The sequence below is a fragment of the Nerophis lumbriciformis genome, linkage group LG01, assembly GCF_033978685.3.
Source record: "Nerophis lumbriciformis linkage group LG01, RoL_Nlum_v2.1, whole genome shotgun sequence".
NCBI lineage: Eukaryota > Metazoa > Chordata > Actinopteri > Syngnathiformes > Syngnathidae > Nerophis > Nerophis lumbriciformis.
This window is the reverse complement of record NC_084548.2, coordinates 45,187,692-45,201,896: the sequence shown is the minus strand read 5'-3', so window position 1 is coordinate 45,201,896 and position 14,205 is coordinate 45,187,692. Positions and strand designations below refer to the sequence as shown.

The window sequence follows — 14,205 nt, the reverse complement described above, 5'->3', positions numbered from 1 at the left end:
TTACTCTACCGAGCTCTAGACAGCACATACACTGAACAACGGCACATAATTTGCGGATTATAATTACTGGTTTGCCAAAAATATTTTTAATCCAATTATGCACCTGGGGATAGGTTGATTGGCAACACTAAATTGGCCCTAGTGTGTGAATGTGAGTGTGAATGTTGTCTGTCTATCTGTGTTGGCCCTGCGATGAGGTGGCGACTTGTCCAGGGTGTACACCGCCTTCCGCCCGAATGCAGCTGAGATAGGCTCCAGCACCCCCGCCACCCCAAAAGGGACAAGCGGTAGGAAATGGATGGATGGATTGGTGAAATTACATAATCTCCCGCGGCACAGTGGTTGAAAAACACTCTGAGGTTCATATACTATACTATACTATACTATACTATACTATACTATTATACTATACTATACTATACTATACTATATGAACCTCAGATGTTTAAATATGTGCCTGAAATGGAAGCACGGTGACTGGCTGAGCCTAAACCAATGAGCAGCCGCCATCTCTATTCTTCCGCACATTCACACAGTGTGGTTTAGGGCAAGCAGACTGGAACACGGTAAGTACGATGCAAGGCTTCCGTGGACAATTTGCGATTTGATAGACAGTTTTAAAGTCTACCACTTGTATTACTTTTCCCAAACACTTAGGAGTCGCCGCTGAAAACCTAAAAATGACACTGGCTTCGTCGTAGTGGAGCCACCCTTGTGAGATGCAGTGTATTAGCATACAAGCTAGAAGGGTTGCTAATTTGAAGCTAATGATTAACTAGTTGTCGGCGCTAATAACCTTTGCTGTTTTAAGTGAATGCGCGTTAAGTTCGTCGCTAGGTTGAAAAACATGCATCATTGTTGACATTACCAGCAAATATGGTTGAAAACAAAAGTTTTCTGATCTCTAGCAGAGTTCAGCTAGTTGCTAACTGGCTAGCTAATTTAAAGCTCCTAGTGTTCACAAAAGTGTTGATAATTGACCTTGTCGTCTGAATATTTGAGGGTAAACATGGGGTAGTAATATAACTCCAATGTGAAACTGTGAGGTCAGCTTTTCTATACTGACAATCCATTATTAGTCAACAGTGTTTAACATCCTGTCTAGATAGTATCCTCCTACATTACTAACCTAGTACTTTCACAGCAATCAGCTATGTTTTTTCCACCAACCGAACTTACCGATTAACTTTTTAAATTTGCTGTCACGTTAACATGTCTGGCGTTTTACTTGTTTTGTGTGGTGGGCAAGTTTTTCATACTAATAGCCACACCCTTCCTTTTGGAATACCGCTTTGCTGTAAAATGTAAGTGATCAGGAATAGGAAACCATCGTGTCACTCCAACACTGTGCCAATCTATTGTGTTGTTTCAAAAGTGACTTCATTCATTTGTTTACACTCTAACGACTCATAAAAGATGCGTTTGGGGACGTTGACTTTGGTCCATTTACTCCCAAAGGTGATACAGATGATGTATTGTGCTAATTTGCACAATACAGTTCACTGCAAAAGCACCAGACTGTTAAAAAAATATGTTGACTAACGCAACATTAATTACCGTATATCCACTCGACATCCGTTGCACCGTTCACCCTTGAGTTGAGGGGGCATCTGTGGTCCCCTCCGAGGTATCTCATTGTGCTCATTGGGTTGAGTTTTTTTTTTGCCCTGATGTGGGATGTCGTTGTGACTTGTGCAGCTCTTTGAGACACTTGTGATGAAGGGCTATATGAACAAACTTTGATTGATTGAACACGTGACAGCTAATTTCCAAAAGTAGGTCACCAGGTAGATTGGCTTCACTTTGAAGTTGTACCAATTCAGCAACACAATGTTATTTTTCTTCCAATTTTGTTTGATTGATTGATTGATTGAGACTCTTATTAGTAGGTTGCACAGTGAAGTACATATTCCGTACAATTGACCACTAAATGGTAACACCCGAATACATTTTTCAACTTGTTTAAGTCAAATATTTGAATAAATATTCCCCTTTTTGAATTAATGACTAGCTTTGTTGATCCCTGCTAACCCTCAGCACCTGCCCGCCGATATCTGTGCACCCAAGGATTTCCTGGCCCCCCTCCCCAGATGTAGAAGGAGTTGGCATCTGCAGCTGCTGTCTTCACAGTAGGTTAATCTGTTCACATTATGTGTGTGCGCTTTGTTTTACGACACACATTTTGTGCAAACAGCACTCTTTGTCAGTAGGGTTAGGTTTCTGTTTACACATTGACGGCATTGATGAATATGCAATGCTATCAAAAAACCCTATCTGATTATTAGAACATCAATATGCAAAGATGTTTAGATTTTTGTGTGGGATTTCATTTGAAATACATTGCATACCTTTGACTGTAGGTGCACCTCATATAATGGTGATGTATGCACCCTCTGATCTCTGTTTGTATGTGTACTCGAGTCCTGTCATTACAATGGCTCTTTTGTGGAGTTGTGTGCGCGCTCCCTTTCTGTGTGGGTTTTCTGGTGAAGCATCATACGTCACACTTAGAATTGCAAATGCTGCTCGAGTGTGACAGTGTTTTTTTGTATTGTTTGTCTTCATGTTTGACAAAGGTACCAAAGACCAAGTATCATTAATACATTCAAAGGGGCTCCTAAATGAGATGTCCATGTGTCTCACAATCTCTGTTTGGACTGCAAATTAATGTATGATTATCGTATTGTATTATTCCTTGATATAAATACAACATATTCTTATTGGTGAATCTTCCACCTTATCATGTAATATATGATATACATACACATCAAGTACAAGAAAAATGGTGCACTGTAATTCTATTGTGTAAATGTGAGTGAGAATGTTGTCTATCTGTTGACCCTGCGATGAGGTGGCGACTTGTCCAGGGTGTACCCCGCCTTCTGCCTGAATGCAGCTTGGATAGGCTGGATGGATGGATGGATGGATGGATGGATGGATGGGTGGATGGATGGGTGGATGGATGGGTGGATGGATGGATGGATGGGTGGATGGATGGGTGGATGGGTGGATGTTCCTTTGCTGTAAGGGTTGTTATATGGTCAGTAGGGGTGCTCAAAAAATCTATTCAAATCCAAATTGCAATTTTTATTTATTCCGATTCTAAATCAATTAATCATTTTTGAGAATCAATTTAAAACACATTTTAAAGGATTAAAAACATTATTGTTGATACTGTTGCTTTTATTTATTTTTTAAATTTATTTCAGTATTGTATTATGTGCATTCTATTAGAAAATTTACAAAATGTTCCTGTATGGCTTTCTGACAATATAATTGCATTTGGGTTAAAATATTGAGCTGTTTTGTCAAGTTAATTTAATAACGACAACAACAGGGAATGCACAATATTATTGGTGTCCGATAATTATTGACCGATAATGGAAATTATGACGTCACGTTGATAATTCCGATATAATCAACCATTAAAATGAACCGATGATATTATAGGCTTATATCTGTGTGTCTATTTCAGTTTGTGTAATATTTGCTCTAAAGTAACTTGACAAAATCCTCAGGTCTTTATGCAAATGCTGCTACTGTATATGTTTATGCCTGTAAAATTTTAATTAAATTCTTGTATTTTATGACTTCTACTATAAATGAGTATTTTTTCCTGGTATCAGTTTCTATTTCTAATTGCAAATAAGGACATATACAAACCCCGTTTCCATATGCGTTGGGAAATTGTGTTCGATGTAAATATAAACGGAATACAATGATTTGCAAATCATTTTCAACCCATATTCAGTTGAATATGCTACAAAGACAACATATTTGATGTTCAAACTGATAAACATTTGTTTTTGTGCAAATAATCATTAACTTTAGAATTTGATGCCAGCAACACGTGACAAAGAAGTTGGGAAAGGTGGCAATAAATACTGATAAAGTTGAGGAATGCTCATCAAATACTTATTTGGAACATCCCACAGGTGAACAGGCAAATTGGGAACAGGTGGGTGCCATGATTGGGTATAAAAGTAGATTCCATGAAATGCTCAGTAATTCACAAACAAGGATGGGGCGAGGGTCACCACTTTGTCAACAAATGCGTGCGCAAATTGTTGAACAGTTTAAGAAAAACTTTTCTCAACCAGCTATTGCAAGGAATTTAGGGATTTCACCATTTACGGTCCATAATATCATCAAAGGGTTCAGAGAATCTGGAGAAATCACTGCACGTAAGCAGCTAAGCCCGTGACCTTCGATCCCTCAGGCTGTACTGCATCAACAAGCGACATCAGTGTGTAAAGGATATCACCACATGAGCTCAGGAACACTTCAGAAACCCACTGTCAGTAACTACAGTTGGTCGCTACATCTGTAAGTGCAAGTTAAAACTCTCCTATGCAAGGCGAAAACCGTTTATCAACAACAGCCAGAAACGCTGTCGGCTTCGCTGGGCCTGAGCTCATCTAAGATGGACTGATACAAAGTGGAAAAGTGTTCTGTGGTCTGACGAGTCCACATTTCAAATTGTTTTTGGAAACTGTGGACGTCGTGTCCTCCGGACCAAAGAGGAAAAGAACCATCCGGATTGTTATAGGCGCAAAGTTGAAAAGCCAGCATCTGTGATGGTATGGGGGCGTATTAGTGCCCAAGACATGGGTAACTTACACATCTGGGAAGGCGCCATTAATGCTGAAAGGTACATACAGGTTTTGGAGCAACATATGTTGCCATCCAAGCAACGTTACCATGGACGCCCCTGCTTATTTCAGCAAGACAATGCCAAGCCACGTGTTACATCAACGTGGCTTCATAGTAAAAGAGTGCGGGTACTAGACTGGCCTGCCTGTAGTCCAGACCTGTCTACCATTGAAAATGTGTGGCGCATTATGAAGCCTAGAATACCACAACGGAGACCCCCGGACTGTTGAACAAGAATGGAAAAGAATTCCACCTGAGAAGCTCAAAAAATGTGTCTCCTCAGTTCCCAAACGTTTACTGAGTGTTGTTAAAAGGAAAGGCCATGTAACACAGTGGTGAACATGCCCTTTCCCAACTACTTTGGCACGTGTTGCAGCCATGAAATTCTAAGTTAATTATTATTTGCAAAAAAAAAAAAAGTTTATGAGTTTGAACATCAAATATCTTGTCTTTGTAGTGCATTCAATTGAATATGGGTTGAAAAGGATTTGCAAATCATTGTATTCCGGTTATATTTACATCTAACACAATTTCCCAACTTATATGGAAACGGGGTTTGTAAGAACAATACCATATATGCACTACAGAAACCCCAAAGTGGTTCAAAACGCAAATACACAAACGCAAGAATATTCAGACGCACATCTTATTAAAACAATCAGTAGTTGACTACACCCCTCATTTTGCCCTCTTTCCGGCCCTCTCTCCAGTCCAATATCTCTGACGTCATCAGATATTTTCAGGATGAATGGACAAAATGTCCCGAAGACACAGTGAAACATCTTGTAGAAAGTCTTCCCACAAGAGTGGAAGCTTTAATATTCTTCGATTTTCTCTTGTACTTGCAGTGTGGTCTAATACTCTTGTCTGTGTAGTGTATGTCACTCATTGTTTTTCACTGGAGTCTATTATGTTATGTCACATTTTTGAAAAGGTTTTGACAAAAGTTGCCAAAACATCCTCCTGGTTTGCAGGCTGAGCTTATGGGGGTTGGGTCGTTCTCCATGACCTCTCCCGTCTATATTGTAATGACATGGAGTTATTTTTGGCTCCGACTGCCGGCTGCGCTCCAATTTTGAAGATCTCTTGCCAGTTCCTGTTACCTTGCTGTCTGTTACAAATTTTAAGCCAGATTAGTTCTTGTTAATAAGCTAGTCTTGATTTTCATTCAGCTACATTTTCTACAGCGGCAACACCCTGTTACTATGACAGCATGAGTCCCATGGCAGTGACTGGAAAAGAGCTAACTTTTTTGAGTCCAAAAATGAGATTTTAAGCTGCAGATGTAAGATGTGATGTTCACTATTGCAGATGAGCCCCTGATAAGACCATCTGCTTTGTTTAGGGGCTCAGTACTGTCTTTGCTTTTGGAGAAATATGTTCTGCAGCTGCAAAGAACAAGATCATTATCATGCTGCAATTTGAAGATGGCTTGAATGCACAAGCCTATGCTATTCCATTTACATCTAAGTTTTAGGGCAACTATCATTAAAACCGTTTCATTTGGAAAAGGCAACTTTGTTCTGTGTGTATCTGAAGTATGTTCACTGCAGCTGAACATGACACTTCCATCCTTTTGACCAACTCTGTCCTTTCACAGACCCTTGCAGTGTCCCCCGAAATTGTCCACCATGCGCGAGTACAAGCTAGTGGTACTGGGTTCAGGAGGCGTGGGGAAATCTGCCCTGGTGAGGGATTTATGTTTTTCAACTGCTTTGAGTGAAAAATTACACATTACACACAAACGTGTATGAAAGAAGAGAGACATTAATCTTATGGATTCTTGATGTTTGCCTTATTTTGTCCACTCCAGACGGTCCAGTTTGTGCAAGGTATTTTTGTGGAGAAGTACGACCCAACAATCGAAGACTCCTACAGAAAGGTAATCTTAGAATATGTCTAAAATCATTTTTAAATCAAACTACTGCATATTTGTTCAAATTGTTAGTGCTTTACAATGACCATTTCTAGTTTTCTTGTTTAAGTGACTTTTTCCACATTTGAACAGTAAATTAAAGCACAGATACATTTGGCAGAGCTGTGCAAAAAGACAACAGTTTTTCTTTCAACCTTGTAAAGTGGGTCAAGAAATGTATTCTAACTATTTGAGTCACTGTGGAACCATGTCACCACACATCTGTTCCTCATCGTCTGTGGACCAGAAAGTAGCCTGATAACCACCTGGTGGACACCTCTCTTTAAGGTCTGCTCAAACGATTGCTTTTGAAGTTTAATGTTTTCATGAAATCATTAAAGGGGAACTTTCTTTTTTTTGGAATTTTGGCCATCATTCACAATCCCAATTATGTTAGACAAGCGCAATAAACGTGAGCAGAGGTCCACTTTCAATAGAGCCTATGGAAGTCGCTCTATTCTGCCTATAAACGTCTAAAAAACATCCACACAATTCCATCAAGGTTTTATATACATTCTGTAAGTATATATGTACTGTAGTAACATACATATTCATAACATGCAATATTTACCTATTTTGCTCATTTCAATCATACAGTGTCGCATACATTTCATAGACGCATCACAACGTTCACTTTTTCCTTCAACAACACTGATTATTACTCATACAGGCTTTATGATACAACAAACATAATAAGACATCAATTACTGTACAATGTATGCTCTCACCACAATGCTAACTGTTAGGATGTTTATACATCCCTGTTAAAGATGAAGAATTAATCAGTCCTCCCAAAGAGTTTGTTTTGTTGATTGATTAATAAATTCATAATTAAAATAAAAAATAAAAAAAAAAGAATAAGAAACTGCTGTTCTAAAGGTGTCCACTGGATATCGCAATAGCAATTCCAGTGTAACCCACATGACACTGTTTAAAGATGATGCGTCAGCTGACTTTAAGCGCTGTCTGGATTGGCTGCTACTACAATCAGTGTAGGTGCAAGCTATCAGCTGCTTTTGTTGTGACTGCCGGTAGACTAATGCTATAGTGACACACAAATACCTTCTTTAATTGTAAATTATCCACTCAACAGATAAAATAACTAAACGGTAAGATGTAAAGACTTAAGTCAACTTGATCTTTGTAGTTAGAAATCCGTGCAGCGCTCGCAATTTGTTGACTGCACAATGTGCACTCTGAACTCCATTGTAAAACTGTGTCTCTACATTTGTTGTTTGTTCTATTTTGTTTTATGCTTAAATCTACCATTGGTTAAGTTTGTAGTTGTTACTTATAATTTGTCTATTACAGTGTCATTTTGACAATTGTTTGGATTATATTATAAATGTAATATTTGAATGATGATAAATGAATGTGATGTGGCAGTTGTGGATGTCATCAATGTGGCGGTTTGAGGAAACATTTGCTCTTCCAAACATGTGTTTTAATGGTGAACTGCCAGCCTGAGAATGCTAAACAGGAATGGCTGTGTAAAACACTGAGACAAAGACTAAGTTCCTTGCGCTCTTCATGGTGTTTTTGAAACTGCAACAATTTTTTTCCTCCAGAAGTTTCAACTAACTTGATGTGTTTTGCCAAGAGGATTATTTGTAATAGGCTCCAGCACCCCCCGCAACCCTGAAAGGGACAAGCGGTAGAACATGGATGGATGTACATTTTCAGAATGTGCTTGTTCTATTTTTGGCCAAAGTAAGACAAAGAAAATAATTTTGAAGTTGTCTTTATTTTTTTTATTATTTTGCCATGATTTTACAAGTACGGCCTGCATGGAAATAGATTTTCCTCCATGTGGCCCCTGAGCTAAAATGAGTTTGACACCCCTGGTATATAGTGTAGGACAGCTTTCTAGCAACTAATATGCCAGTTATGTATTTTCATCATTATTGCTAAACCCCCAAATCTAATGGTGGCTTTCAACATCCGCACAGTATTGTATGTTTGTTTACTTATGTTTGTATGTTTTTCTCATGCAGCAAGTGGAAGTCGATGGACAGCAATGCATGCTAGAGATATTAGACACAGCAGGAACCGTAAGTAGAGTCAGACACTTCCTCACTATGTGACCTCAACAGTCTAATGACATGCTGTGTGGCGGTACTTTACTCCGTAGGAGCAATTCACGGCCATGAGGGACCTTTACATGAAAAACGGCCAAGGTTTTGCTCTGGTTTACTCCATCACAGCACAGTCGACGTTTAACGACCTGCAGGACCTTCGAGAGCAGATCCTGCGAGTAAAGGACACAGAGGACGTAAGTGTGATGCGTCAAGTAATACTTAATGCTTGTTACATACTACTGATATTTGTAGCTAATAATTTCTGGGAATCTATGCATTAGATTAATCGACATCAAGGTTTTGATTAGCGCAATAATGCAACCGCAAGAGGCAGAGGTGTTTTTTTTCTCCGCCGTTGGTGGCATTTGAGTGACAGACATCATTGCCAATCAGAATTGTTGAGCATCACGTTTCTTTGTCTCAGACAGGGAGAAATAAGTTTATCTGTGCGTCTCACTCAGCACCTAGGCGTGTTTATTTAACGGTAGAATTAACTTAACGCAGTGAGCCCTCTTTTCAGTCATCCATAGGGATGTAACAGTATCAAATCTCGCGGTACGATATTATCACAGTATTAAGGCCACGGTACAATATTATAGTGGTAAATGTCCAAAAAAAGGCTTAAAAATACTATAGTGTGTAAAATGAAGTGGCAGGAATGTGTAGGATAAACACATTACTGTAATTGAACACAAACATAAAGCCAAAATCTTCTAAGCATATTTATTACTACAAACATAAATTTTTAAGTGCAAAGAATTGTGCTGGGACATCCACTGTTTTAAGCAAATATTTTAAAAAAACAACTTAAAGTTTCGTGTCTTTAAAGTGACAATTTGAACATCAAGTGTAAAACAATTACTTTCCCTTTAGTGTTTTTTAAATTTTACTTTCTGAGAAGCAGTGTCCTCCACAGTGGACATGTTTATAACAATCTGGAAAATGCTGTTTCTCAAAAAAGTTATCCAACGCTTTAACTTTTATTAATGTAAATACTTGACAAGCTGATGCTTGGCTTTGCTGGCTTCAAATATATTTTCTGGATGACCGTTTATCAGGAGGCTACTTGTCCAGGGTGTATCCCGCCTTAGGCCCGAGTGTAGTTGGATAAGCTCCTGCCACAGGCCAATGGTAGTGAAGTGAAGTGAATTATATTTATATAGTGCTTTTTTACTGGTGACTCAAAATGCGTTTACATAGTGAAACCCAATATCTAAGTTACATTTAAACCAGTGTGGGTGGCAATGGGAGCAGGTGGGTAAAGTGTCTTGCCCAAGGACACAACAGCAGTGACTAGGATGGCGGAAGCGGGGATCGAACCTGGAACCCTCAAGTTGCTGGCACGGCCACTTTACCAACCGAGCTATACCTCCCCATGGTAAATACACAAAAAAAGGTTAAAAACGAGGATATGATCCAAGTAGTGGCTCTGCAGCAAAACAATCTGGCTAACAGGTGGTCCAGGTGGCGTCTGACCTCAGTTTCCGCTTACGCCTCGTCCGATAGCACCCGATGCCTTTTATATTCCAACATTCCATTAATTAAAATGTTTGATATTACCCATATTATTTGATATGCCTGTAACAGTTCATAATTATTCATAAATAAATGGCAATAAGTGTATATTATCTTATTCGCAGCTGAGCACAAGATAATTGTGACTAGCAATAATTATATATATGGATAGATCCATGCGGCCATTACAATGGTAATATTGTGAAGATTTTGAAACCGAAATACCACGGAATCTACAATACCGTTACACCTTTAGTCATACACAATCTTTGTCTCGGTGGGCAGAGAGCAAGACCGCCAGATTAGGAAGCACAGAGATTGAGCCTCAAGACTCGCCAGGTAAAAGTTCTGTAAAGTAAAAAAAAGTTTGGAGGAAAAAATTAAATTACCAAGACAAATGTCCCGTTGTGGGAATATTTCAGCTTCAAATTAGATGGGCAATATAAGCCCATTAAAACGGACAAATGAGCAAGAATGCTGTGATAGCAACAAAAAAAAGACAATGTTTGACCTATTATTTCCAACTGGGAAAGAAATGCTCTGTATGATGTTCAAGTTAAATTTTTGCTTACAGAAATGATAGTCCATTTTGTTTTTGATTGACAGTCTAAAAGTAAGAAGGATTCCTTCACTTCTTTTTTTGCAGTTTCATGCATTTTTATGTATGAAACAAAACATTTGCAAATGGAATTGCAATTTAGGAGAGAACACTTGCAATTAGGTTTTTTTCTCTAAATCGTGCAGCCCGAGTTGACACCTTAAGAGTTAAAGACATAGCGAGGGAGGAGGTACTTTGTGGCAAATGTCAGAGGTTCCTTCTGCTCATTGTGTCTTTAACTCTGTATAGCGAGAGGATGTGCAACATGCTGGGATTGTTTTACTAATTCATAGCAGCTCTTTTACGGTAATTGGTGTGTGTATGTCCTGTTGAGTACAAGTGTCTCACTTCTGCGTGAGTCATTTTTGGGTATGTAAAACAACAATAGCTGTTGCTCGGCCAGGTTCCCATGATCCTGGTGGGCAACAAGTGTGACCTGGAGGATGAGCGCGTGGTCGGCAAGGAGCAGGGTCAGAACTTGGCCCGTCAGTGGAGCAACTGTGCCTTTTTAGAGACGTCAGCCAAATCAAAGATCAATGTGAATGAGGTAAGTTTATCTACACAATAATATTTACTTGATAATGGGTTTATTTCATGCTCACTTATCTTTATTTGCTCTAGATTTTCTATGATCTGGTGCGACAAATTAACAGGAAAACTCCAATGGAAAAGAAGCCAAAAAAGAAGGAATGCTGCACGCTGCTCTAAAGTCCCACCTCCAACTCCCCCAACACGCACACACAATGTCACAAACATTAGCTCCGGGCCAGGTGAGTGGGTGTTGAAATCCCTTCGATTCCAGCCAAGCGCAGGGCTCCACCGCCTACTGAGTACTATATTTTTAATGAATATTTTAGGTTTAGTGTTCAGTTGTGTACTTGGACATTAGTTTGGTTAGTAAGTGGTTCCTTCAGTTTGAAATGACAGGCGGTATTGGGAGCCCTACATCACAATGTGATGTTAGACAACATAACTCGTGAATTTTCCTTACTGATAGTCTATTCGGCGCAATGACTCCATCTGCTGGCCATGCTGTGTTACAGTCATATTTCAGTTTCCATCCCAGAGAACATCATCATCACATTCCCTCTGCATTAAGTTGTAAACCTCCCTAAACGAGGAAATGTATGTGTCTGATTGGTATCTAATCCTTTTTGTGTATAGACAAGTTTTTATGTGTGACTCACAAATAGCTGAATAAATCCCTAGGATTAATGCAATGACACATTTATCTGATGCAGAACCATTAAATGAATAACGTCTCCCATTGGCCCGGCCAACATTCCAAGGATTCTTTGAAAGCCAAAATATACTCGACTGCTTGTTAGATGGAAATAGTCGTCACATTTTCCCCCAAATACGTCTTTTTAGGGACAATTCATTTACGTATGTTTTATTCGATCACATTGACATGTTTTATACTGCTTATGTTAAAAATATCCCTGTACATATAGACATTTTTGGGATTTCAACATGTTCTGTTAAGTTATACAAAACCCGAAACGAGTGAAGTTGGCACGTTCTGTAAATCGTAAATAAAAACAGAAATACATTGATTTGCAAATCCTTTTCAACTTATATTCAATTGAATACACAGCAAAGACAAGATATTTAATGTTTGAACTGAGAAACTTAATTTTTTTTTTGCAAATAATCATTAACTTAGAATTTAATGGCAACACATTGCAAAAAAAGTGGCACAGGGGCATTTTTGTCACTGTGTTACATGGCCTTTCCTTTTAACAACACTCAGTAAGTGTTTGGGAACTGAGAAGACCAATTTTTGAAGCTTTTCAGGTGAAATTCTTTCCCGTTCTTGCTTGATGTACAGCTTAAGTTTTTCAACAGTCCAGGGTCTCCGTTGTCATATTTTACGTGTCATAATGCGCCACACATTTTCAATGGGAGACAGGTCTGCACTACAGGCAGGCCAGTCTAACACATGCTGAATGTGGCTTGGCATTGTCTTGCTGAAATAAGCAGGGGCGTCCATGAAAAAGATGTTGCTCGGGTGGCAACATATGTTGCTCCAAAACCTGTACGTACCTTTCAGCATTAATAGTGCCTTCACAGATGTGTAAGTTACCCATGCCTTGGGCACTGGTACACCCCCATACCATCACTGATGCTGGCTTTTGAACTTTGCGCCTATAACCGTCTGGATGGTTCTTTTCCTCTTCGGTCCGGAGGACATAACGTCCACAGTTTCCAAAAACATTTTGAAATGTGGACTCGTCAGACCACAGAACACTTTTCCACTTTGCATCAGTCCATCTTAGATTAGCTCGGGCCCAGCAAAGCCGGCAGCGTTTCTTGGTGTTGTTGACAAATGGCTTTCGCCTTGCATAGTTGAGTTTTAACTTGCACTTACATATGTAGCGACCAACTGTAGTTACTGACAGTGGTTTTCTGAAGTGTTCTTGAGCCCATGTGGTGATATCCTTTACACACTGATGTCGCTTTTTGATGCAGTACTGCCTAAGAGATCGAAGGTCACGGGCATTCAATGTTGGTTTTCAGCCTTGCCACTTACGTGCAGTGATTCCTCCAGATTCTCTGAACCTTTTGATGATATTACGGACCGTAAATGGTGAAATCCCTAAATTCCTTGCAATCGCTCGTTGAGAAATGTTCTTAAACTGTTGGACAATTTGCTCACGCATTTGTTAACAAAATGGTGACCCTCGCCCCATCCTTGTTTGTGAATGACTGAGCATTTCATGGAAGCTGCTTTTATACCCAATCATGGCACCCACTTGTTCCCAATGAGCCTGTTCACTTGTGGGATGTTCCAAATAAGGGTTTGATGAGCATTCCTCAACTTTCTCAGTCTTTTTGCCACTTGTGCCAGCTTTTTTGAAACATGTTGCAGGCATCAAATTACAAATGAGCTAATATTTGCAAAAAAATAACAAAGTTTATTGGTTCGAACGTTAAGTATCTTGTCTTTGCAGTCTATTCAATTGAATTTAGGTGGAAAAGGATTTGCAAATCATTGTATTCTGTTTTTATTTACGATTTACACAACGTACCAACTTCACTGGGTTTTGGTTGTGTACATCCATCTTGGGCATTATGTGATTTTGCTACAGAAAGTATGTAAATGTTGGCCTTCGTACATTTCTGTACTAACAATGACATCACTCTGCTATACTTACATGTTTTCATGCAATATATTTCCTAAGTGACTTGGTTTAAAGAGCCTGCAAGCCTTCCACGTTTCTCATAATTAAACTTCTGTTTTTGCAGAATAATACGGGGGCTATCAGTATTTTATAGACAGACTGGGGGGAATTCCTCTAACATGTGTCTTGAAGATAAAAAATATATTGTACTAAGCCACCTCGAATATTGCTTGTTTCTCTTTTTCCAGCTTTAATGAATGATTAAACTTCAGTACATTTTTATCATTTTCTGTGTGTGTTTTTAAAACATAAAATTAATAC

At 39.0% G+C, this 14,205-nt stretch overlaps 1 protein-coding gene across 1 annotated transcript; it reads left to right on the top strand.

Annotated features, from left to right (window-relative positions):
* The first annotated feature begins 514 nt into the window (after positions 1-514).
* Positions 515-14,166, top strand: rap1aa (RAP1A, member of RAS oncogene family a). Its single transcript, XM_061983849.2, has 8 exons — positions 515-566; positions 2,038-2,129; positions 6,254-6,341; positions 6,467-6,535; positions 8,563-8,619; positions 8,700-8,840; positions 11,163-11,306; positions 11,381-14,166. The coding sequence occupies exons 3-8, from the start codon at positions 6,285-6,287 to the stop codon at positions 11,465-11,467; spliced, it is 555 nt and encodes a 184-aa protein (XP_061839833.1). The 5' UTR covers positions 515-566; positions 2,038-2,129; positions 6,254-6,284; the 3' UTR covers positions 11,468-14,166.
* Positions 14,167-14,205: the final 39 nt, after the last annotated feature.

Bases quoted from the DNA above. Each gene is read 5' to 3' on its own strand.
- rap1aa (XM_061983849.2), top strand. From the start codon at position 6,285: ATGCGCGAGTACAAGCTAGTGGTACTGGGTTCAGGAGGCGTGGGGAAA. The intron at 6,342-6,466 runs GTGAGGGATTTA...TGTCCACTCCAG, and splicing joins GCGTGGGGAAATCTGCCCTG to ACGGTCCAGTTTGTGCAAGG. The intron at 8,620-8,699 runs GTAAGTAGAGTC...TTTACTCCGTAG, and splicing joins TATTAGACACAGCAGGAACC to GAGCAATTCACGGCCATGAG.